This window comes from Tetrao urogallus (genome assembly GCF_951394365.1).
Source record: "Tetrao urogallus genome assembly, chromosome: 6".
Classification (NCBI taxonomy): Eukaryota; Metazoa; Chordata; class Aves; order Galliformes; family Phasianidae; genus Tetrao; species Tetrao urogallus.
The window spans coordinates 30,660,451-30,685,390 of record NC_136819.1 but is presented as its reverse complement, the minus strand read 5'-3'; the positions used below and the strand labels follow the sequence as shown (position 1 = coordinate 30,685,390).

Below are 24,940 nucleotides of genomic sequence, written 5' to 3'. Positions count from 1 at the left end.
CATGTCTAAGTATCTTCTGCATGCCATTCAGAATTCACGATCTACATCCATTTTACAGCCAATACAAAAAAAAAGTCTGAAAATAATTTGTTGGATCTGAGACACCTTTTTGAAGTGAATTAAAATCCTCTAATTTATATATTTATATCCTTTATATGTACTTGTTTTGTGTATACTCTACACAGAAAACTCTTCCTGATATTCGTTTTTTAAACCTGATCTTGAAAAGGTTTTACTCATATGCACCTACCATAAGAGCAAGACAAAAAAGGGACGGTTGTCAGAGGCAACTTTAGTGGTCTGTGCTCTCTCACATTTCTCTCCCTACTGTACTTAAGTTTCCCCTAATAAAATAGACACAAGGTTTTCATATTCTTAGTGGTACTGAAGAGGAGAAATAGGAGATTATGGAGACATGCATATATGCAGAAGAAAAAGATAAAATCTTGAGAGAAAGAAACTAGAATATGGTACAAAAATGCTTCATTCTTTCAAGCAGAAAACGGTAAGAAGTGAGACAAGATTAACTTCTGACAGGGAGATAATTTAAGTAGTTCTTAAGAGAAAATGAGTACTTACTCTGCTTTTGACATCCTTTAGTTTGGGGAGTATTTCCAAACCAAATCCATCAGCTTGACCTCGAGTCCTATTCCCACCATTCATGTAATTTCCAAACGCCAGAATCAAACCTAAAATCTCCTTTACACTCGTCATGTTCAGCAAAGCCTGGAAAACGGATACTAGTCTGAATTATCTGTTGGCACAGAAATCTTAATTGCTCATATGACAAAGCTTTTTAAATTTTATTTTTGCTAGACAATGTTTTGTTTCTCATGTATGCTACAAGGAAAAGAATCTAAAACTGGTATATGAATCAAATATTTAAGAGAAGAATTTATTAGACTAAAGCTGCCTAAGATACTATCTTTAACTTAATCCACATGAGGTAAATTATATACCATTATATACTACGTAGATGACAAAAAGATTAATGGAGGAAGTTTCACTATAGATTACTAAATACCCTTTAAAAAATCTTAGAGACAAAATGGTTTGTCATGAGTTTACACAATGCAGTCAAATGAAGATATGTTATTTTTGCTGCCATTGGGTTAGACTTGGTCATATTCAGCCTGTTTCTCATTGGTTCTCATGCTCTGAAAATCCACATTTCAGTTCATACTTAGGGCAGATGTAACAGGGTTAAGGACAAAATCTCAATGCCTTAAAAGAAAAATGAAATCTAGAAATACAGTGAAGAATTAATAAATTATTTTAATTTCCGTACAAAGACATCTATCTTATCAGCCAAGATCTGAATCTGACTCTCACTGAAAAAAATCAATTGTCATGTGAGCTCTTTTTAAGTAAACTGAGAGAAATGCCTCTTTCCTGATCTCAAATAAAGCCACTTTCTTATTTATGTCTCCTTTTGAAAGGTAACACTAAGTAACTACTTTTATTACCAGAATGTGCAAAAATATGGATAAAAGTAGGGATAGAGCACGGGTAGCTTATGGCAGAAAAGTTGTTCAAAAGACACTGTTCACATAATAAATAATAAAAAATAAAATAAAGTAATATCCTGGCCAGGATATTATACCGTTTGTTTAGTTTCCCATTAGGACTTACCTTGGAAACACGAGTTATGATATCAACTTTCCTGTGAACTGATGTTATCCCTTCAGAGAAAACTGACTGGAAAATAATACACTGAGCTCGTTCTGTGAAATTGGGGATCTGAGATAATTCGTATAAAAATCTGCGAAAAAAAACCAGCAAAGAAGAATACCAATGAATCATTGCATTTCATATCTGTGAAGTACATAATGAATTAAAACTGCTGTACTATAAAATACATACCTGCAATGTTCAACAATCTGTCAAAATAATTCTGACAGAATTTATAATTGCTATATTCTTTATGCTTAGTGTTTTTTATGTTGTGTGTTTAGCGGTCCTATCTATATGAAGAAAAATGCAAGACATTGGCTCTTATGACACTAATCCACTATTTATCATAAATGTCATGTCTAGCAAACAAGAGGAATCATAACACAAAGAAAAAAAAAAAGGCTAGGGAATCACAATCTACTTACTGCTTTTACTCATGTGCTTTTTGCTTCACTTAAAAACATGCCCAGCAATACAGAACTCAACATATTTTTACAGAGTTATTTCATAATACAGAATGTCTACCAAGAAATCTCTTCTGATGCTCAATCACAATTTTCTTTTACTAATTTGCACCATGCTTCCAATTATATAGCAGCTTGCTTTATGGTAATGCACATACCTGTGTATTTAACTCTCAAATACTAGCAAATTATCCCTCTCTCCACTGTTCAGTAAAGTTACTTTCTGTTTCTGTTCATTATTCCTACTCATCTACCCACTCTTCTCATGACTATTCCAGCTTTTTTTCTTTTAGCTCTTTAAATAAAAATAAATAAAAGTATATTTAACAATTTCAGGTCAAATATCACAAAACAAAAGCACTCAAAGATACAAACAATTATTTCCATTTTGCTTCTTTAATTTCAAATTTAAGAGTTAGACTAAATAATACAAGAAACTTTAACATTTCTTAAAATAACAAGGTTTGCATAATTTACTTTGTGGGTTTTGTGTCAAGGATTTCAGTTCTACATTTGCTTTTTTGAAACACACGAGGAAATCTTTAGGTCCAATATCACTACAGAAGAATTCTTGTATTCTCCTGTCTACAGATATTCCTAGATTCCCTTTAATGTGATGGCTTAAGGATTCTTTTACCTTACTGAATTCTGGGACATTTACTGAACTATTATTAGCTTGAGTTATTATTAAATTTGTTTTAATTATTTAAAGCAATTCATCTGATTTCTTCAAACTATTTCTTTTTTTATAATAACTAATATCAATATATTTTATAATGCCTAACGCGTGCAACGTGTTGCTCAATACACAGTGAGTGTGTAAAAAAAATTGTAACATCCACCTGTGGATGGTGTGAAACTAGCTATCATTTTTCCTTTTTCTTTCTTGCCTTATAAGAAAATCCATTGAAAGAAGGACTGGGGAGGCCAGCCTTGGCTCTTGCATTGAAGCAGTGGGAAAAAAAGAAATGCCAAGCTGTTATTAATAAAAATGCTTCCTATTGGGAATGAATGGTATTGCCAGGAAAAAAGAAAAAGAAAAAAAAAGAAAAAAAGAGGATACTTTATAAGTACTCCATGTGAGAAAAACAAAAGGAATAAAAACCCCAACTGCTCCACAAAAGTTCTGACATACATACATTCCAACATTTTACATTTAAAAATCAAAATAATGCATTTTCTTTTCTTGTCTTCCCTTGAAAAAGGGACTTTCATTTACTTTTCCAGTCTTTGAATACTACATAACTATGCTGAGAATTAAAACCTTTAGCATAACAAGAAAATGTATCCAGATTTTGGAATTCAAAGTATTCACTGTAAATATCCTGACTGAACAGTTCTAACCAAAATATATCACAAAGAGGAATCTATGCTAGCAATTACTAAACCTGAGGCTATCAAAGATAAACCACCACATTCATGTGGACAGAGCTTTTTCAGAAAAAAAAAAAGAATACTTTTAATTCAATCAGTTTGGGAATTTTAAAATGAGGAAAGTATGCTTTTGACTTAAAGTTACAATGAGATGACTGTCACATAATTATGGATTCTCATTGCTACAATTTTCATTGCCTAAAGAAAACAGAGATTTTGTAATTCATCTGTGTGAGGTCCATTTACTCCTGCAGAAATTGTAAATAAAAAATACATTCATTTAGAATTCTTTTATCTTACCAGAACCTTATAACAGAAGACTTGAAAGTACTTTCAAAGTCCTGCATATTTTCATGTAGTTAGTATAACAGAATATTATTTCAGAAGAGAAATAAAGTATGCTGTTTCTATGGTCATAAACTATATATCAGCTCACGTTTATTCAGATTTGAGGAATATAAAATTAAGAAATTTTGGTGGGCTAGAAAAAGTTGCATCTTATTATTCAAACTCCTAAGGAAACCAGTTGGATTTAAACTGAAGTAAATAGAAGTTATTTGTGTGCAAAAGTCAACTAAATAGCATTAACTGGACAGAAAGCTTCATTTTATTTGCAATTATTAATAGTCCACTACTTTCTGAATTAAAACTACATATAAAACAGAACTGCTCAGTACCATATTTTGCTACCATTTCCTTAATTGTTATTTCTTCCACAGTAGCAAAGACTCCAGAGATTATATTATAACTAACAGTTATAATCTTTTTGGATCTTTTTATAATTTTTTATAATCTTTTGGATCTTTTTGGAAACAAGCTAAAGCATCTGTATCCTGCTAGGAAAGCCCCATGTTGTGGCCATTATCCATATTATATTCATATAATTTTTTATTGTGTTAATGAATATTAGCATTTTAATAACTATTATTATGAAGCATAAGTTAGGGGAATATTGTCACGTTGCTAAGATTTATTTACAGATTGTGCCAACAACAGCAAGTGTAATATGCTATAAAACAGATCAAAATCACATGTGCAGGAGAGCATTAGTGATACCAGTAATGCTTTCTTTTTGTTTGTGAATCCAAGCCATTTTAAAACGGCAATGGCTTCTGTAAGACTTTAGTGAGTTCAAGTCAATGTTTTCAGTATATGAATGTGAATGGCTAGTATTCACAACCATTTATGAAAAGTTTACTTTGCACTTTTTGTTCTGATCCTTATTAAACACATCAGGTTTACGTCCTCTAGCAAATTATTTTAACCATCCCTACAATTTTGCATTTTTCTGTCTTTAACATTTTATGGAGTTAATATGCATACACAGTTCCAATAAAACTCCAATTTGACATTTAGGCTGACTTAGAGGCTGACTTTGACAACTAAACCAGCAGCAGTTGAACTGCTGGGTTTTCAGAAAGGATGTTCCTTTTAAGGAGCACTAAAAATTTCTTAAGTAATAATTTGTGTCATTGGCAACTTGTTTCTCCCTTGAGGCATCATTTTGACAAACTAATTTTCTTAGCCTATGCAATTTAACAGTAAAAAGAGGATAATTAGACTTTCAGAGGTAGTATAAGAATTGATGAATAACTTCCACCTTTCACACCACTATTTTATGTTGAATGATCAGGCACAACTGATTTATTTGAAGTTCTTTAATTTTAATTATGAAACTATGATAGCCTGAATCAAACACTGCATTTAAGATCAATCTCTCTGCAATATAATTTACAAAAAGTGACAAACTTTTACAAGTCTAGAACTCTGCAAGACTCATATTCTCCAGAACATGAAGTACATTTCCATTTATTTTACTCAGACTTGCAGGTTCCCAATGATTCAAACTCTGGAAAACATAAACTAGTGACAGAATGCATTACTAAGCCCTAAGCCAAGACAGTGAAAACCATGGACACAGGATACATGAACAAGTTTGTATATACTTTAAAGACATATGTGTTCTTAAGTAAAACATGAGAGAGCATGACAAGCCCAACTCCTAACATGAACCTATTCTGTGGACTGCATGCAACTACTAGCAGTGAGTATTCATCTGCTTTGCATAAGGAAAAGAGGAACAAAATCTGCTCTTCACCACCAACATTCTAATAGGGAAAAAATATAATACTCCTGACATCAAGTCGTATGTTATCTCTGTTGCTTCAGTTTTTCCTGTTGCTACCTGTTTTTTTTCTTCTCTCTCAAAGAGAGAAATCAAAGTAAACTGTTGTGATTAGGAGAGGATGGAAAAATAGGGAAAAGCAGCAAAACAATAGAAGACAGACACCATTGTGAGGCTTAAATCTGAAATTAAATACAAGCACTAAAATAAAATTCAGAATTACCATTTTATGATTTTTACATTGGTCAACAGTGTACAACAGCAAGAGCAACACCTAAAAATCATTTCATCCTAACGTTTCTCACTGCTCACAAAAGTCACAGTGGACAAACTGTGAAATCAGCTTCGTAGGTCTTCTATCAGTTTATCTTAAGCATAGATTTTGTTTTGAGCATAGGACTTTTTACACAGGTAGATAGCGATAGGGCAAGGGAGAATGGATTAAAACTAAAACAGGGGAAATTTATATTAGATCTTAGGAGGACATTTTTTACACAGAGGTTGGTGAGCCTCTGGCACAGGCTACCCAGAGACGCTGTGAGTGCCCTATTCCTGAAGGCATTCAAGGTCTGGTTGGAGGGGATCCTGGGCAGCCTGATCCAGTAGGTGGAGCCCTGTTCACAAGGTGGATAAGGATGATCCTTAAGTTTTCTTCCAACCCAAGACATTCTATGGTTCTATGATTCTTTGGAACTGCACAATATTTTGCTCTCATTCGTACAAGATTTGCACGAGTACCACTGTAATTTTAAAGAGTAAAAGGGACAACTGGATATCACTATCTCCATATTAACAGGGGCAGAAAAGTATATGCCTGCCTACTTTCATATATATATGAATGATCCCGCTTCACTGGGGTTGGAACTCAATGGTCTTTAAGGTTCCTTCCAATCCAAGCCATTCTACGATTCTACGATTCTGATTCTATGACATTCCAAAACCCTCTATCTGGGGAGATCTTCCAAGTATCAACAACCAAAATCAGTCAGGCCCTGCTTTCATGGGATACTAATTTTGCCTTAAATCAAGGTTTTTATAAATGAGAGAACGGAAATAGAATTTTTTATTGAATCAAGACTGCATATTTAATAAGTTCTGATGCTCCAGGTTGATCTAGTATACCTGTGAATGTCTGAAAAAAGTGACATAAATACAAACCTCATGTCATGCCTTGAAATACAGAAAAGCTTTTAAAATTAACTAGCAAAAAACTGTATCAAAATCCTTTTTAAACATATCACCCAAGGACCACACACTACGTAGCAATAAAATAGTAAGAAAAAAAAAACAACTTACTGTTCTGGTTTATCCAGAAGCTTCAGTTCCTCCTCTTTTGAAGTCTGATAATATTGCTCGATTTTTTCCAGTTCATCCTTTTGTGCTCTCTGAGTGAGTTAATATAAAGTGATTAATAACTAATTTTTAATGAATTAGTAAATTGCTAATTTACTTGCTTTTCTGCAAATAATTATATTTTCAAACACATTTAGAATGTGCAAAAGAGTGAGGCTCCTGAGGTTCCATGAGCTAGCACTGACTTATAGAATACAGCCCTGCAAATATTGCTACAGGATGCTTCAAAGCGCTTAGATCTCAGAAGTAGCTTTGGTATTTCTTCAACCAAGTGTAAATGTATACAACTTTATATTTAGATGTAATTATTTAAATGTATACAACTTGTATACAACTTTAGAGTCAAACAGCCTAAATTAACAAACAGTATCTGTAGAGCAACTTGTCAGAACAGCAATGCACTAGCTTGAACTAACTGTTTTAGCCACTAACATCTTGAATTAGAGAACTCAGCACACAAGCAAGTAACAGGTCTTGAGTAAGGACAGTATTTTTCAGGTAGTACAGAAGAGACAAGTGATAGGTGTATCATCCTTTGTTACTGTTACATCATTTGCAACTACATAATTTTCTCCCAGCTCCAAAAGCAGGCCCCTGGTTTAATGTTTGACTTTTAAGAAATAAGCCAATTAGAGAAATATGTATCTCATTAGGTATCTTTTGATTTTGCCTATCCAATTATTGTTAAACTCCTTAAAGACTTGTCCTACATAAGGTCTCTGGTCAAAAACTACAACATAAAATAAAACTTAACTTGCTGCATATCTGAATTTCAGAAAGATATGGTGATTAACCACAGGCATATCTCAACCTACTTACATTTTCATATAGCGCTTCCAGTGTTTCCAAATCTACTACGGAGTCATCAACACACAGAATAGCTGTATGGGATACAATCACAAATTAGTTGGTAGAAAACATACTGCAAATTCAATCTTGTTTCCTGAAAAATATGAAAGAGATCTGACCTACTTAAAGGACATATTTATGTCCAGTTAATATCTTACTACTTCCAAATTGCATTTTCGTTCTGATTTTAAATTGCAGCACTCAGACAAGAACTTATCACAAACTGTCCCAGGAGAATGGAGTTCTACTCTCCAGTACATTCAGCAATCAAAGCTACAACCTGCCAAGTGTTCAGCTTCTTGTGTAGCTGGCCAGGCTGGGAACGCTGGATATCAGACAATGAACAGCACAGATTTCACAGTAGCATAGAAGGCTGGATGGAAAGGAACTGAGTTGGGACATTTAAATTGTCCCTGTGTGCCTGGGAATCAGAATTATGAAAACTGGGAGATCTGTTTATCTTGCAGCTGGCAGTCTTGGGATTGAGACAAGTAGATAACCTTGCAAGAAAATTTAGATTGTATTACAGATTTTAAGCTATCTTCACAGAGAATTTCACATTTGAGTTAGCTTCATCCATCAGAAAATTACCTACAAGAAAATTTCCAGATAAAGATTTCTAAATCTTATGCAGATACCTAAAGTGTACTTTCCAATAACAAATTAATCCTCATTACCAAATTACTTCCAAGTGCTACTACATTTGGATTATACAGCGTTAGGTGCTTCTAACATTTGCAGATTCCACTACAGTTTAGGCAAAAGTATTGGTACTTGGTGTTCTTTAGTGCAGAATTCCCATAAGCTAAAATATGCACAATGGCAGACGAATACTTTTGGATGTCTTACTTATCTGGAGCACCATTTCGTCAGAATTCATAAAGGGATTGGGCACAATTTCCAAACAACTGATCTATGTTTAAGTGTTACTGGGAACACTGATAAAAAAGAAAATGAAAAAAAATCAAGATTAAGGCCTTTACGAGTTTTCTGCAGAATCAGAGACACATTCTTTCACAAGTACTTGGTAACTTGAAGTTTCAACAAGACTAGATTTCTTCAGGGAAACTTGACTACTTGTGAATTTAGAAGACTTTTTCTAGCCGTATTCACAATTCATGTTCAAAAGGGCCAAAGAACACATCTTTAAATAATTATTTAAAAGTAATAAGCTTTCGCCTGCTTTTCCACCTATCCCATGATTTTATATTGTGAAATTACCCAGCTGGCTAGTAAATTTTCTCTGTGTCAGACTAATTAATTTTATTAAAAGGTCCAGTGACATTTAGAATGCTTTAAAATTTTGCCTGTCAGTTATGATTCAATCTGTTGACATTACCTCTTGGTTAGAAGTAAAGAATTATGTGGAAGGAGGCGATATCAGGGGAAAAGACCAGCACTATCCTGAGCTATTTTTGTCTTATTTCAAAGGTTGAAAAAATCCCAAGAGCATAACCAAACATAAAACCCAAGCTACAGAGCTAAACCAAATTCTGTTTATAAAGAAAAATAATTATTGACTGAATCTATGAGATCATCTCTGTTGGCCCTAGCAAGACAGCTCACAAATTTAATTATCCTTTGCATTATCCAATGAAATATTAATAGAACCAAAGAAACTGGAAAAACTATTGGAAAATTGATTTCACAGTCTAATACATTTAATTTTTAGGACTTTTAAATACATATATTTAGTTCAACATTTTTCTCTTGTGGTTTCTCTACATCCTATTTTGGGGTACTCTGAAATCTGCTTATGAAGAAAAAAAATATTATTACAGAGTTGTTCAGAAAAGCATCTAATAGGAGATTAGTTTAACTCATAATAGAAATGCAAAACATATAAGAAAGAATAAATCTTTTAAGTACAGAACTATTAGGATGACAGCAAAAAGTTTGGAAAAAAAACCAACAAAAAAGCACAATAAGAACATCAAGATTTGTACATCTAACTGTCACACGTCTATCAAAAAAGGCTCCCAAATCACAAAGTGCTAAATTCTGATTAACACTTCGGTACTTAACAACGGATCTAAGGAAACAGTATTGGTTCCAACTGACATGAGAAACTGTTTTCTATGCCAAAATGATTGAAATTAATCCAGTAAAACGGAATCTAATAAGTTAGCACATTACTGGCAATACCCGTGCAGATGGGGCACAGTTAAAAATCTAGCTGTATTAATTCAATGATAGTTTGACATCTTAGGATGTTACTACATGTAGGGTCACAACTCCAAAAAGTCAGAAGTACTGCCAAAATCTACAGCAGACTCATTTATTTAATCTTTCCTTACTTTTGTCCTTCTAGCTCTTTACACTCTTTACACTCAAGCTGATCAAGCTTAACATAAAATGCATTTGTAGCGGAACACAAAAATGAAAATGTAAAATTACAAAAATTGGTCATTTAAAAAAAAACAAACCCACACGCACATTGATTTTAAAAGCTGGAAGGAATCCCCCCAGTTCACAGGTGTCTTGATATTCTTCATATTCTTAAGCGTGTGCAATATATTCACAGTATGCTGTGTAAATTAACTTGAGTTGGGGCAGATGAAAAAAGCCTATTACGCTAGATCAAAGAAACTAATTATTTTACTTTCTTTTCTTAGAACTGAAAGAAAACTTATTTTTTCAGTTAAAAACAAAGCCAAGCTTTAATCATGTGTATTTTAATATAATTAAAAATTAATATGAATATGCAGATAAAAATGAGTTTTCAAAACCCTCTTCCAGATACTGTGAATTTAATCATGACACTTAAATGTATTACATTTTATTATATCAAGACTCATATAAGTGCAAGTAATAAAGGTGAATTATCACAAATCTACAAAAGAGGCTCCAAAACAATTAATAGCTATTACAATATCAATCATCATTGGTGTTTTTTACTTTTATCTTGCTTTCTAGTTAGCTGTCTTCCTTACACTGTCAGTTCAGTTAGAATATTTCACCTACACCTCACAATATGTCAAAAGGAAGTAGACTCATGCTGTGAAAAGCTGGTAATTTTATTGGGTTCCTCTACCTTTAAAAAATCTGTTACTTGGCCAAGTCTGGTTTCTGAGATCCTTTCTTGCAGGGAAATTGAGGCAAACATTTTTATGTGGCCTATGGTGTCTGCTCACAACAAGAAGAATTTATATACACAAGGATCATTAGTGCAGGGTTGCACCCATTAGGATATAATAACCGTCAGCTAGGACAAAAAACAGATCTGCATCATGCATTCAAACTAACAAGCACACATAAAAATACTTGCCAACTACGTTTCACATACTAAGAGTATTGCTTCAAACATAAACTTTTACCAAAGGCTTTAACAGACTCTTTTAAAAACGTATCTAACTGTAAAAAACAGATTCCCTTCCAGCACAGATTTTTCACATACTCTATTTTATCACTTCAAAAATGTAAACCAAAGAAAAGCTGAGAACTTAAAGCATACTGTCTGCAGTCTACATACAAAAGTAGATCTTAAAGATCAAACATAAAAAAGGTATCTCTCTCTTCTTAACTTGCTTAAATGCCAACAGTCTTAAGACTGTCTCTGATATACAGCCTCACTCCTATTATGCACATTTCAGTTAAATCAGGATTTAATTCCTGATGACAGAACTTACATATACTTAGCAGTATTAAAACACTTAAAATGACAATTAAACTATGAAATATGAAGAAATTATCTTAACTGCCCTCTAATGATAGAACAGAAATATGCTATTTTAATAAAAAGGGCTTGACAAAGTTTCATTCATTTGCCTGAAGTACCTGACTTTTTAATGTACTATATTCTGCACAGTAAGGCTTAATATCATGTGAACATGAAGCCCATCACCTGGACATGTAAATGAAAATGTTACTGATCTAGTCAACTAGAAAGGGATTGTGACAGCTAAACAGAAATACCCATTTTGCAAAACTACCTAAAATATCAAAATTGTTCCAGTTTACTTCTGACTGATTTGGTGTTTTGAACTCATTTAAAGATTTTCTCCAACATTTAACTATAATGTAACACAAAAACATTATAATACACAGTACTAAGAAGCACTACATGCAAGCTGTAGCTTTGGAAGAGTAAGAAAACTCAACTGCTGCAAGCAAGAAGACATGAGCAAAAGACTCTGGCACTAAAGTTAGCCTACCCACATTAGACTGGATGCCCAAGGCAGATGCACAAAAACATATGTTGTGAATTTTCCAGAACAAAGAAAATAACTTTTAAAGGAAATTGCTTCCCTGCTTCTGAGATGGGTATGGAGCCATCTCTGTGCTTTGTGCATAATATATAGAATGCATAGAAAGCATGTATTCTATATAGAGGGAAAAGTCACAGAATTTCAGAACAGTTTTAACTTTTATAAATCTTTGTTCCCATTTCACAAATGCTCCAAAGCATCTATCCTTAAACAGAGGTATTTTCGAAATATAAGGAGGAAAAGAATTATGAAGTCATTTGTGCCACGTGATATGCTTAAAACACAGGTGGGGATTCAGAAATTCTGAGCACACTAAGGTTTGTAGATTAGACTTGCTCTGGCAGAATAGTTTGCATGGTGCATTTAAGGCACAGACAGACCATGGGGTGTTGAGAAAACTGCCTGATTAAAAATGATACTGTTCTTTACAGCTTAGATATGCCATAAGCCATACATTGCATCAAGAATATGCAGGATATGTAGCCCAGTTATATAAACTGGCATGACCTCTCAGTGAAGGAAGTCTACATAGAAGACTACCATTGCACAACAGTACTATAATTGTGCTCTTTCTAGATAATTGGTCCCCTGCAACATGAAAAAATATTGAAGTATATTGGCATAGCAGTTACTTGCATTGTCCATCACCAGAATTTCCCATGAAGACAAATATACAAAAGCAGATGGCACAAGACAGATTTTGTAACAAAATAGATTTTAATCCATTCCATCTAAATGTGATTTATGTTCTCTAGTATCTTCAAAGCATAATGTGTCTCCGCATAGTTCACATTATCTGTGAACACAAGTATGTTTCAAATGCACAATAAACACACTAGGTCTCCATACATGCTATTATAGGTTGTCCAGTGCACTTCTGATTTAATACACAGAATCTTAGTCATGACACTTAATTGCTTAAAGCCTAGGAAATAAAAATTATTTTTTAGTCACTATGACATTTAGTCATAATGCCAAAGATCAGTGTTCAACTTTCTCTTTTCTTTGCCATACAAGCTAGGTTCTGGCACCATTAAAGTGCTATTACATTGAACATTTCCCTGGGCAAATGTGCAAGCAAAGCCTGCAGCTGTTTTGCATGAATTAAAACAGCACTTTTTAGTCACAAATAGTGTAATGGATTATAAAGCATGCATCTTTTGTGATCCATTGCATTTCATTGATTTGGTCCCTAAGAAAACATGCCAGTATATAAGAACAGCTAATTAATCTGTTCTAATGGAAATAGGAGGTATTAGAAAATGAATTATTACCAGCAATACACAGAAGCAGAACTTCTGGTGCTCTGCAAGTTTAGTGAAAAAAAAAAAAAGTAGGTATTATGGGAATAGGGATTGATTTGAGATAATCACTCTTTTCAACACAGACATCTAAATTTTATCTACATCCTGCTTTCTGTTACTAAAACTGTTTTTCATCTGGGCTGCCTCTCAATTTTGTGACTGTCATCCTGAACAACTATCATGGGAAGTCAGCCCAGATGACCTAAATTGCGGAAAAGATTATTATTATTTGCTTTCTAGTCTACTGCTATTGCTAATGGGAAATACTGATTATACATGTATGCAAAGATCCTCTGTGGGTCCCAACCACTTACTGACTACTACACAGGGAACTGCTTGAGTAATGGAACATCGGTCAGTAAGCAGTTGGGACCTACGGAGGGTCTTTGCATACATTTATAAACAGTATTTCCCATTAGAAACAAAACTGAATCTTCTCACTATGGAATGAGTCATAATATTTTAATAGCAAAGCCACACAAGTAGTCTTGAGACACAAGTTTGTCTCTCAAGCTGTTGTGTTTCAGCTGAACAATGACAGAAGAAGTAAGGCAGAAGTACACGGATGTGAAAAGGAGTTATACTATTGTCAATGTGTAATATTATAGCATGTTCCACACCTAACAGCTGATTTCCACTATTCATCATCTCTAAAAAAAAAAACAACACCACAGAAACAATGACTTAAAAATAATATCAAGCCTATGCACAACTTTATTATCTCTATTTGATTTTAAAATATAAATGCAGATTCAATAAAGCTTACTGAGACAGACAGATATTCTGTCTGTTTCTTTGGCTCAAGAAAATAATATTATTAATAGTAGTCTAACAAGAAACTATATTACCATCTTCAGTACCAGATTCATCATTAAAATTTGTTAGTGTTCTCAGAATATTGCAACACAAGGTGGGAAGGATTACTCTTCCTCTTCCCCCTACTAAATACTGTGTATCCTGACAGGTGCAGCATAGTAACAAACTTTCCTTCTGCATCATATAAGTGCCAGTACTACACAAAATATTGATTCAATTTTACCCTGTCTTCTCCCTAGATGATACTCAGATACAGCAAGAATTTAAATTTATCTGCAAAGGATGAACTTCATTCCCTCAAACAAACACGTGTGAGAGATTCTCTTCCCAAACTGTGGCATCTGGCTCATTATCAAATGCGAAGTGAAACATCTGTGTGCCAGATATGGCCACTGATTTGTTTTGCACTGCTGAGCTATCTAAAGAATATGCTGTGAAGCTATTTACTCCAGTCTGAGAGAATATTCCTACAAATGCAGAAGTCCCACAGCATTTTAGAGAAATGCGTATTTTTTTTCTTGTGACTATTCTTGTTTTCCCCGCAATTCTTTAATTTTTGCATTCATCTGTGTGCATATCGCAATTCTTCACTAAAGTAATTTGGGGACAGTTTTCCTAAAACTGCCACTTAGTCCGTTATAGACAGTAAATTCATTTCTATATGGATTTTTAAGAAACATGGTCAGAACAACTTGAAATAAAATTAGGTACCTTTTTTTTTTTTTTTTTTTTTTTTTTTGTCATTCCAATTCCATTTCTTTCAAGTTTTTGAATTCTCTGTTACAAGCTGGAAAAGACAAGTAACTTCTCTCTCCCTCTTGTGTACCAAATTATGAAATGTAATGTGGTTTGAAAAGAGGGATGAGTGTTTAATTATCAAGTTTCTCAAAGGTAACTATTTTTAACTCTACATTCTAAAAATAATAAAATAATCCAAAACAACCACCTTTTGACATTCTGTACCGAATGATAAAGTTCTTTTTTGGGTTAAATGTTGTCAAGAGGGTATCATGGCCTGTTTTTGTTACTAACTGTAGCAGCTCTTAAAGAACTTGTTTGCCAATAGACAGGACTTCATAGAGACTAAATTAAACAGAAAATATGGGATAAGCAGACACTAGAAGCATTACATATACTGTTGTCTTCATTATAGTACACATTTCTAAAGGTTCTTTCTACAGAACAGATGTAGATGCTTTCCTTGAGTCTGTTCCCAAGACAGAATCTACACTTCTATCTACCCACAGATCTCAATTAGAGCCATTCATATTAGTTTGAATATAGGCTGGAATATAGGCTGGGAATAGGCTGTATTCCCAAATCCCCCCCCTTTTTTTTTTAATCTCCTAGCTGTTCCCATAACCAAGCAGCTGCATATCCTATTGGTGCCTTGAGCAACACATGTGGTGACAGGCCAGTCATTTGCTACCTCTCAGAATAGAGAGGGTGACGAGTTACAAACTTTCCTTCAGTGGCAGCACTTGTTTCCATGTCTCTTTTCTACCAACACTCTAATTTTCATTAAACTTGTGGGACTATATTAACAGTGTCTACAACTACAATCAGAGTAGTTCTGTTCTGCAGACTGAAACAGCCCATACGCTGTACACAGTTCAGGGAGCTGTAGTTTTAACTAGCTCACCACTGTGCACTCAAACAGCTCCACAATGCTCTGCATACACAGCAAAGAGGAAAGCTTCAAAAGTGCACTGCTTATTCAAACTTAAATGCTAGTGTATACACATACAAACATTTTGAATATTTATGCTTTTATCTTAAATTGGGCATAAATTGGCCCGAGGACTTCAAAAGCTGAAGAATGGCAAACTGACAGATAGCTACAGATATGTATGTTGCATTCACAATGCCTTATTTTAGGAGAACATAATGGCATGGAAAATAGAAAGCCTTTCTGAATACTCTAAGAACTACCCTGTTTTTATATTGCAGTTGCTATCCTATCCTATGCTGCTATAATTCCTGACGGTAAATTGTTCAGATCTTTAATATTTAATATTTTTTCTCCATCTCATTCTAATACCTTTCACACAATACTGGCAGGCATAAAGTTGTTTCTTCATCTTTTTTTCCCTCCAATCCAAAAGCCATCTGTTAGCCCTTGTGCTTTTAAAGTGTTAGATGCTCAAAGGCTCTTCTGAAATTAACAATAATCAATGCCAGCAGCATCTCAACACTCTACTCAGCATTTGCATGTGATGGAAGGAAAACAATAGCAAAAAGGAGACATCAACTTGAATTCTTCCAGCAGTTGTTTTAAATGGTGGATATTTTCTTTTTTTTTAATGTGAAAAAGAAATAAACAATATCCTTAAACAATATCTTTTAAAATCCAGAACATAAGCAGAATCTGAATTACCCCAGGGTTCTGAAAAATCTTCATTTCTCTACAGTTGTAGTGCCAAACTCAGATAATTTCTACCAGTGATGGAATTTATACACCGAGTAGCCCAGTGCTTTCAAAAATGCCATGCAGTAATTATCTTCTTGATTGCTGCATGGTAGCTGCATCAGTTTCAAATGTGCATTTCATGTTGCTAATGAAACAAAATGCAAATATTCAACAAACGCATACAAGCATGTTTAAAGTCCTAAAAACTAGTATAGAAAACCAATATTGAGTTTTTGTCCATGTGAAACTTGCTTAAGCAAAAGGTGTGCAGGAATATGGAACCACCTTGAGGAAACACTGTACTGAAAGTGACATATGAACTGAAAAGGGACAGGAGTTGTACCAAAATTTGCTTCTGGTTATTTAGTTGAAACTTTTACCTATACAGGAATATGCTGGAAGAAGAATTCTTCAGATACAATAAAGGGGACCATACTTGAAGTACATACTGTAAGAAATTCTCTGAGTGGTCCTATGAGAAAAAATCTATGTATATATCATACATTATAGTATACAATGTATATACAATGTATGATACTATGTATATATCATACATACTGCTTACCTTGTTGAATATCCTTCATCTCCAGGTGCAAACTGGATATTAAAATTCCCACAGTTTGCGATCGCTTTCCATCCAACAATTTGATAATCTAGAAAGATAATTCAAAATTATCTGAGATCAAATAAACATTCTGCAGATTCTTCATTCCCATAAACTCACATAACTTTGAGTTAAATTGAATGTTTCTCGAAACATTTATATTAAATAAATGAAGCAGTAGAGTCTATCTCATCTTGAGCTTGGCACTTTAATAAATACCTGATATATGTAAGCTTTAATTCTCACCACATCAGCTCTTACTTGAAGCACACTATTAAGAAGTAAAACTGAAAGTGTATCAAATCTTTATTCTGGAAGATAGTTTTTAACCCGTCTCCTTAAGCTCACTGGGGCAAAACTAAGGTATCATAGAATCATCAAATTACCAAGTTTGGAAAAGACTTCTAAGATCATCCAGTCCAACCATCCACCTATTACCAATATTTCCCCACTAAAATCATGTCTGTTAGTACAACATCTAAATGTTTCTTGAACACCTCCAGGGACTGTGATCCAACCATCTCCCTGGGCAGCCCATTCCAGTACCTGACCACTCTCTCAGAGTATTCTTTAGATACTCAGAGTACATTACAGATGCCTTCGTTTATCTCAGAGTTGATTTTTCAGTAAGAGTACATTTTACTCTGTTTGACAGAGATTCATCTCTTGACCAAAGAGAATTGGAGATATGTTTTCTTGTGCACTTCCCAGCACTCCTTCTGGATCAGTATGAGTTATTGAAAGGATTCCTTTCACTTGTGTCTGACTGTGCTTCTTCCTCCCCTTTGACAATCCAAATGAATTAGAGTTTTGTTCATAGTTTGGGTAACAGATACTTGTTAGTATAATAACTAACATTTAGACTGTAATCTTTCAGATGTTGAGTGGAGAGAAGAGAAGGAAATCAGATCAGGGAAACCTTGAGGAAGTTATGCTGATTAACCTGCTGATTAAAATTAGTGATACTGATATTGATCAGTAAAATAAATAAAGTCATACGGGAAAACTGTCAGGATTTTAGAAATGTAGTTCAGATGTCAGAAGAGACAGATATGATATGTGAAACTTGTATTCTGAACAAAATTTCCCCATCGTGTTTGCACTATTTGTATGTGCAATTTCGATTTATTTTTTAAGCAAGATAAGATAATCACATCACAAAATGCAACACAGACATGAAGTTCTTGAAAACAAGAAAACGTTCATATTCTAGCAGCTGGCTTAATTTGTAATGCAAATGAACAAATGCTACTTTGCTAACAGTTTCCTTTCCCTCTGACATTGTTACAGATGTTCACATTACAGACAGCTAAATGATAAAACTCATACTAATTTAAATGTTTCCCATGGGTTTTATAAGACTTAGGAACATTTAACTGTGCTGCTACCTAGTTATTCACCTATATAGAAGTTGTAGCTGAAAATACAGGAAAAAGAGAAGCAATAGTAACATTTTTTCCAGAAAAAAACATAGTTACTACTTGTAGGGTTGTGAAATTGGACAGGATGTGAATAAGTACAAATACAGGCTTTTGTCTTCAACAAAGATCAGACAAAAATCTTATTTTATGTCTGTGGTAGAAACTTAATTTAATGAAATTATGTTAGAATGGATGTCACATATTTTCTGCCAAAATTGGGAATTTGAGACTTTGAAGGTTAAATTTGCAGCAATTATACTGGACATCAACAAAGGAATACTGTTTTTACACTATTTAAAATATTTTCTTCATATGAAAAAACAAAATCAGGCCCCTAACTCTCAGAATACATAATTATACATGGTGACTTGGCTACAAGTTACCAGAAATGAACACTCTCTAAGCACTTCATCCTGTTAACTGCAATTTTTCAGAGCAAATATAAGTAACTACTCAGTTTATCATGGTCATTTCTGAAACTTCAAGTGAATTTGCTGAGCTCCTCAACACATTAACTTCGTACAGGGATAATTACAGGTTTGACTAGTATGCAATTTGTATTGCATTCACTGACCTCCAAGTTGACCTTGTTCAGGGGCAAATTCATAGGTTGTCATAAACCCTATTTAGATATGCCTAGTTTGAGACAAAACCGTTCCAGGCTACAGCCGTTATAGACAGTATGACATTTCAAATAAATCTGTCATTTTTAAATGCTAAAATATTATTAAATGTAATCAAACTAACTTCCATTGCTTAGCAAGACTTACTCCTTAGAAGACTAGTACAGTAAATTTAGAGAAGAGCTTCTATAATTTTAAAAGCTAAAGTAAAGATTCATGTTTTAAAACATCCAACCAACAGTATATTAACAGGCATTTTAGACAAATGTACACATGGTCACAATTACCAGCCATCAAACTAGACTCAGACTACCTGAAATGGCTTCAACAACGTGAAATCTCTAAATGAAGGCTAATATTTTATTCATTAGAGAGCAAATAGAAATAAGACAACAGAATTGCTCAAACTGGGCAGTCATAATATTGGGAAATTATACGGGACTTTTGTTACAAACTTTAAAACCAATGTGCATCTTGAAAGATCAGCACTAAACCAGAACATATTGTCCAAAATAGCCATTTCACACCAAACAATGCTTATTCTGGAGGAGCCACTGAAGGGAATTACATGTGTGTATGAATTCTAAATGGAAAGGAGATACAAAAAATTCTTCAGTTTTCCAGCTCATAAAAACCATAAGGCAAATAAAATGGAAGTTTGTAAAGACTGCATTGAACTATTTAGTCTATGCTTTTAAAAGACAAATCACTGCTCACCTCTCAGCATATTGTGACTTGCTTTTAGCTGGCAGTGACAGGCAAGCAGCTAAGATCCAGCTGACGGCAGCTGATGCTGCTATGCCAGCTGGCAGGGTTTGCCAGCTGCCTGCCGCTCCCAGACGATGAATGCGTCGGTGTAATGGATGCAGCATCTAATGGCTCAGGGACAAAACTGTAAGTGCCAATGCTAGTTCGTTTAATTCACTGACCCGTAACACTATTTGCTCAATGTGGTGTTCCCAGAGTGTTTTTTAACATTCTTAAGTTAGTTGATCTGCTTTAGACAAGTGTCTCTTTTATACCTTTCAATATTTATCATACAATGTAAAAGTAGAGACATAGTGAAGCTTCAATACATTCATAAAGTAATCTGTCATTCCTCTTAAAATGTGTTTCTCTAGTGTAGCAAGAAACATATTTCATTCAATATTATATGGCAGACCCACTTTTGTCTAAGTGTAATGTCTACTTTCTGTGCACGACACTTACTGGTGCAGCACAGATTTAGTTTACTTTAGTGATTAAGAGCTAAATCCTTCCTCCTGCTGGTGCAAGGATTCTTTCCATAATATTTAAATTTTGTGAGAGAAACCATAAGCTAAAAAGCTGTTCTAGATATCAGAGTGTTTTCCTTCATTCCTTCTCATTAACTTTTATAGTGAAGTCAACAGCCTGGACCCATAAGTAGTAGCCTGCTGAAACCCTGTTCAAATGGAGGAGGAATATCCTGCACAAGAAGCAAGTATGTCCCTCCAGCATTTTTACATAAACACCCCAAGACTACCAATGAAATTTCAGAACTTTAAGACCATATATTATGCCTTATCAAAGAAGAGCCATATTTAACTATTTTATATTTACTTGGATGAATCAGTTTAAGATCTTATCCATGTTTTTAGTATTTTAAGATGTGTATTTCTAACTAAACTTCTCTAACTTCATCTATCGGATGAAGAAAATTTTTTATTATCCTTTTTCTAAATGTCAAGCAACTGGCAATGTTTCAAGACAAAAGTGGTAAAAAAAAAAAAAAAAAAAAAAAAAAAAAAAAAAAAAGCTGGCAAAAAACTTAATTCATTTTCTTTATTCCTACCAAAACCATAAAAACAAACAGAACCACAAAGATAGATGTTTACCCCTCATGGATACTTTTCCCATCCTACACAACAGAGGATCTCTGCGGTAAGTAAGAAATGCCTTATTCATTCTTCTCAGCACAGCCCAAATAATAAAAAGAAAGGGAGAGTGCCTTGGAAGAGTGTGCACTAGCATTCTGCTACTTTTACTTAACTTTGCATGCTGTTTATTATCTTATGCAGAATGTTGAAGACAGTCGTGTTTCAACCTTGCAAAGCATCCAACATTTTCTGCAATAACTGCTCTTCTTGCGGAAACACAAAGTTCATTAATTTAAATTCCTCATTTAGTTAGATGGACAAAAAACTTGCTGACAGACATATCCCTTTCAGTTAAAAAAAATGCAATTCACTCAAAATATTGACACTCTTTTTAAATGGGAACACATGTTAATAATTATGTGAAGTCTGTTTGAGATAATAGACAACAGAAAAGCCATTATCTTTAATGTCCTCCTGCGTCTTTGAAATGATAATCATTGCACTAAAGGGCCAAAAATGATTGATGGACTTTCATTTGGAGCATACACCTGACACAAATTACTTGATATTTACCCTCCATCCCTCATTTTTTTCTTCCAAGAAGACAGAGTGGCATCGCAAACATCCAACTATCCTGTTTCTTGAAAAAGCATAGGAGAGTAAGCTCCTCACCAGTCCTCAAATACATTGGAAAAAGTAATGCAACTTTCAAATATTTAACTTCAGTAATGGAGCTAGATAATGCACATGGAATAAATCATAGCAAAGGAATGTTCTTTTCTAAATAACCTCTTTTTTTTTTTTTTTTTTTTAAAAGCCATACAGTGCACAGAGCTTAATATGTAGAGAATCTCGCTTTTAATTTCATTCCAAAATCCATTTCCTAATTCTGCCTTTCTCCTGTTTTGTAGCACAATGCCCTATCTTGGTTAGGCATATCTAATAGGAAAAAGAAATCCTATGGCTTCGAAACAATTACAAATGCCTGTCAGCTTCAAAATTTGCATAGGTCCTTACAGAAAAATAAATATTAACAGTTTAGAATGACCGAAAGTAAAAATTCTTTGAATATAAATTTCACTGCTTCATCTGTCATAAAAATACCAATAGTGGGTCTTCACAGTCTAGAAAAGATGTTAGATTCTTCAAATTATATTAAAACCTATTGAAAGCTGAATTATTTCAAAAAGAACAGTGTGATTTTTTTTTCAACAAAATGATTTAGAAATTTTATATGTTAGCTATTTTCAGCTTTCATTTTTTTCATAATCAGCTATGGACCTTAACAACAATGTAGTGAATGTACATATAGTTGAACATTTTTGGCATGTGAGAATTTTATATTTACAGTTTCATATATGGGACCTTAAAATGTTGGGTTTTTTTAAATAAATCATACAATCCTGGACAAATGCTTTAATGGTAATCTTAGTGAATAACATAATAGATATAAAAATAATATATCTAGAAGACTGAAACCTAAGCATGAGAAAATGCAAAAAAATGATTACAAAAACAGTCCAGTTTAGTAGTGGCATTTCCAAAAGCATAGCAATGATGAAACTGGGTGACTAAACAGGTGTCATATTCACAGCATCAAATAAAACTACATCTAAATTGGAGTCATACACTAAAATAACCTGGAGGATCTCGGCCCTTCTATTCTTGATTTCTAAAAAGCTCTAAGACATGCTATAAGTGGGACCAAATAGAAGCATTTGAAAACTCTTGAGTAACTTAAATATTTAGCTTAAATTAAGTCAATTAACCAAAACCAGAGAGAAATACACTTGATTCATTCTCAGATTAATGAATTCTGATTCTTTATTTTTGTCTAATAGCTTTGCCTGCTGCAAAATCAATCACTTCAGTATTAACCTAGGAAATGAATCTCGCTTTTATACATTACTCGTCCATCTAGAGTCTCTGCGAAAATCCAGATTCAAGCAATTGCCTATTTTCCATTTTATAAATATCACATCCATAAAATTTCTATGTTGTATTACTTTCAACAAGACTAAAATGCTCTTAATCTTACACTTCAAATGCATTATTATAAGAAAATAATTCTTTTACTAATCCCTGCACATATTGAGCAGTAGTGATTGTTAATTGCTTATGATCATATGACAGTAGAACTTTTCTTTACAGTATTGCATATATGCAGAGGAGATAAATGCACAAGAATCTGAGTTTCCTAAAATATGGCAGAAATGTGGAGTAGGAAAAAAATGGTTCTTCCTAATCTGCTGAATATATAGAAGTGTATGATTAAAGAAGCATGAGCAGCCAAACAGCCTGTAGAGCTTCTACTGTCCAGATAAGCATGACCATAATAAACTTAAAGAGTACATAAGTGTACCAGGAGGTACATCTGACCTTCATTTAAATTATATAAACATTTAAGCTATATTATTTTTACACTATATCACTATATATACTATCAAATGAAGCTACTTTATTTTTCCAAAATAAGTTAAAATATGATTATAAAAAATAAAATCTCCCCCTATACAGTCTTCTAAGGCACTATTGCTGCTGGAGGGTTCTTCTCTTCATTTTTTTCCCCACATATTTGTTACAATGTGTTTTTTTTTTAATTACTGCTCTTCAAGTTCTAGTAATTACATTCTCACATTAGGATGACAGTCTCTAGAAACTACTGTAACTGACTTAGTAAGCCAATTTCTGCAGGCAAAAAAGCAATATGCTTTAGAGTCATGGAGCACTTCCACTGGAAAAAGGGGGCAGGCAGCTGTTTCCAACCATAGGAGAATGGATAGAAACTAGACTTTTTTTACTTTAAATTGAGATTCATGATGTTGGAAAGGCACTCGAAATTTCATCCAAAGCATTTCTGTACTTCAGTACACTATCAACTATACATGTACTATTCTAAATAAATTTTCTTAATGATCTCCCAATATAGAAACACATATTCCTTAGCCAAAAGTGCTCTACAATCCTGTAGTATCCCTACTTTTGAAAAGCTTTTCATATTTTTTCTTTGCAGCAGCTGCATGCACTTGATGACACTTTTTGTCCCACATCAACCTCCTCTTTTCTAGACTAAACAATCATAATCAGTGAATTTTACTCAGAGACTACTTCTACAGTTTTGATCATTCCCACTTTTCTTGACTCTTTACAGTTAGTAAACATTTTTAATGAAGAGTGGTAGTGCCTCAGTATAGATGCTGTTGTTAATGAAAACATGACTGAATGGATTTTATTGCAAGCAACACTTCCGTTTATTTAACAGTCTTGTTTCCGCTGTAGTATCATGATTTGATAACTCATGCTCCTCTTTGTGATTCATTACTATCCTAAGATCACTTCTGCTAAACTACTACCTAGTCAGTTGTACTCATAGTACTTTTAGGTAGGTAGATTATCTTTAACTGCATAAATCTATAATCTAAAAAATAGGAATAAGCACATCTCAGATGCATAGGAACTTTCTAAAGGGTCTAATTCAAAATGTATGCAGCCTCTTGCAACTAAGTGACAGCTGAAGAGTTAATATTCCATTATCCAGGTCATAAAAAATGTGCACCCTCAGTAAGTTTGCAGATGACACCAAGCTGGGAGGGAGTGTTGATCTGCTGGAGGGTAGAAAGGCACTACAGAGGGACCTGGATAGACTGGATCGATGGGCCAAGGTCAACTGTATGAGTTTCAATAGTGCCAAGTGCCGGGTCCTGCATTTTGGTCACAACCCCAGGCAACCCTACAGGCTTGGGGAGGATCGGCTGGAAGGCTGCCTGATAGAAAGGGACATTGGTGTACTGATGGACAATCAGTTGAATATGAGCCAGCAGTTTGCCCAGATGACCAAGGCAGCCAATGGCATCCTGGCTTGTATCAGAAATGGTGT

At 34.0% G+C, this 24,940-nt stretch overlaps 1 protein-coding gene across 1 annotated transcript in view; it reads right to left on the bottom strand.

Moving 5' to 3' along the window:
• The window catches only part of FMN1 (formin 1), a gene marked incomplete at both ends in the record, with an annotated part of 115,560 nt that overhangs the window by 47,251 nt on the left and 43,369 nt on the right, over positions 1-24,940 (bottom strand). Inside the window, 5 exons of the mRNA XM_079537821.1 lie at positions 580-726; positions 1,633-1,762; positions 6,934-7,022; positions 7,810-7,871; positions 17,143-17,230. Coding sequence (XP_079393947.1) covers positions 580-726; positions 1,633-1,762; positions 6,934-7,022; positions 7,810-7,871; positions 17,143-17,230 — 516 coding nt within the window. The remainder of the gene's footprint in view (positions 1-579; positions 727-1,632; positions 1,763-6,933; positions 7,023-7,809; positions 7,872-17,142; positions 17,231-24,940) is intronic.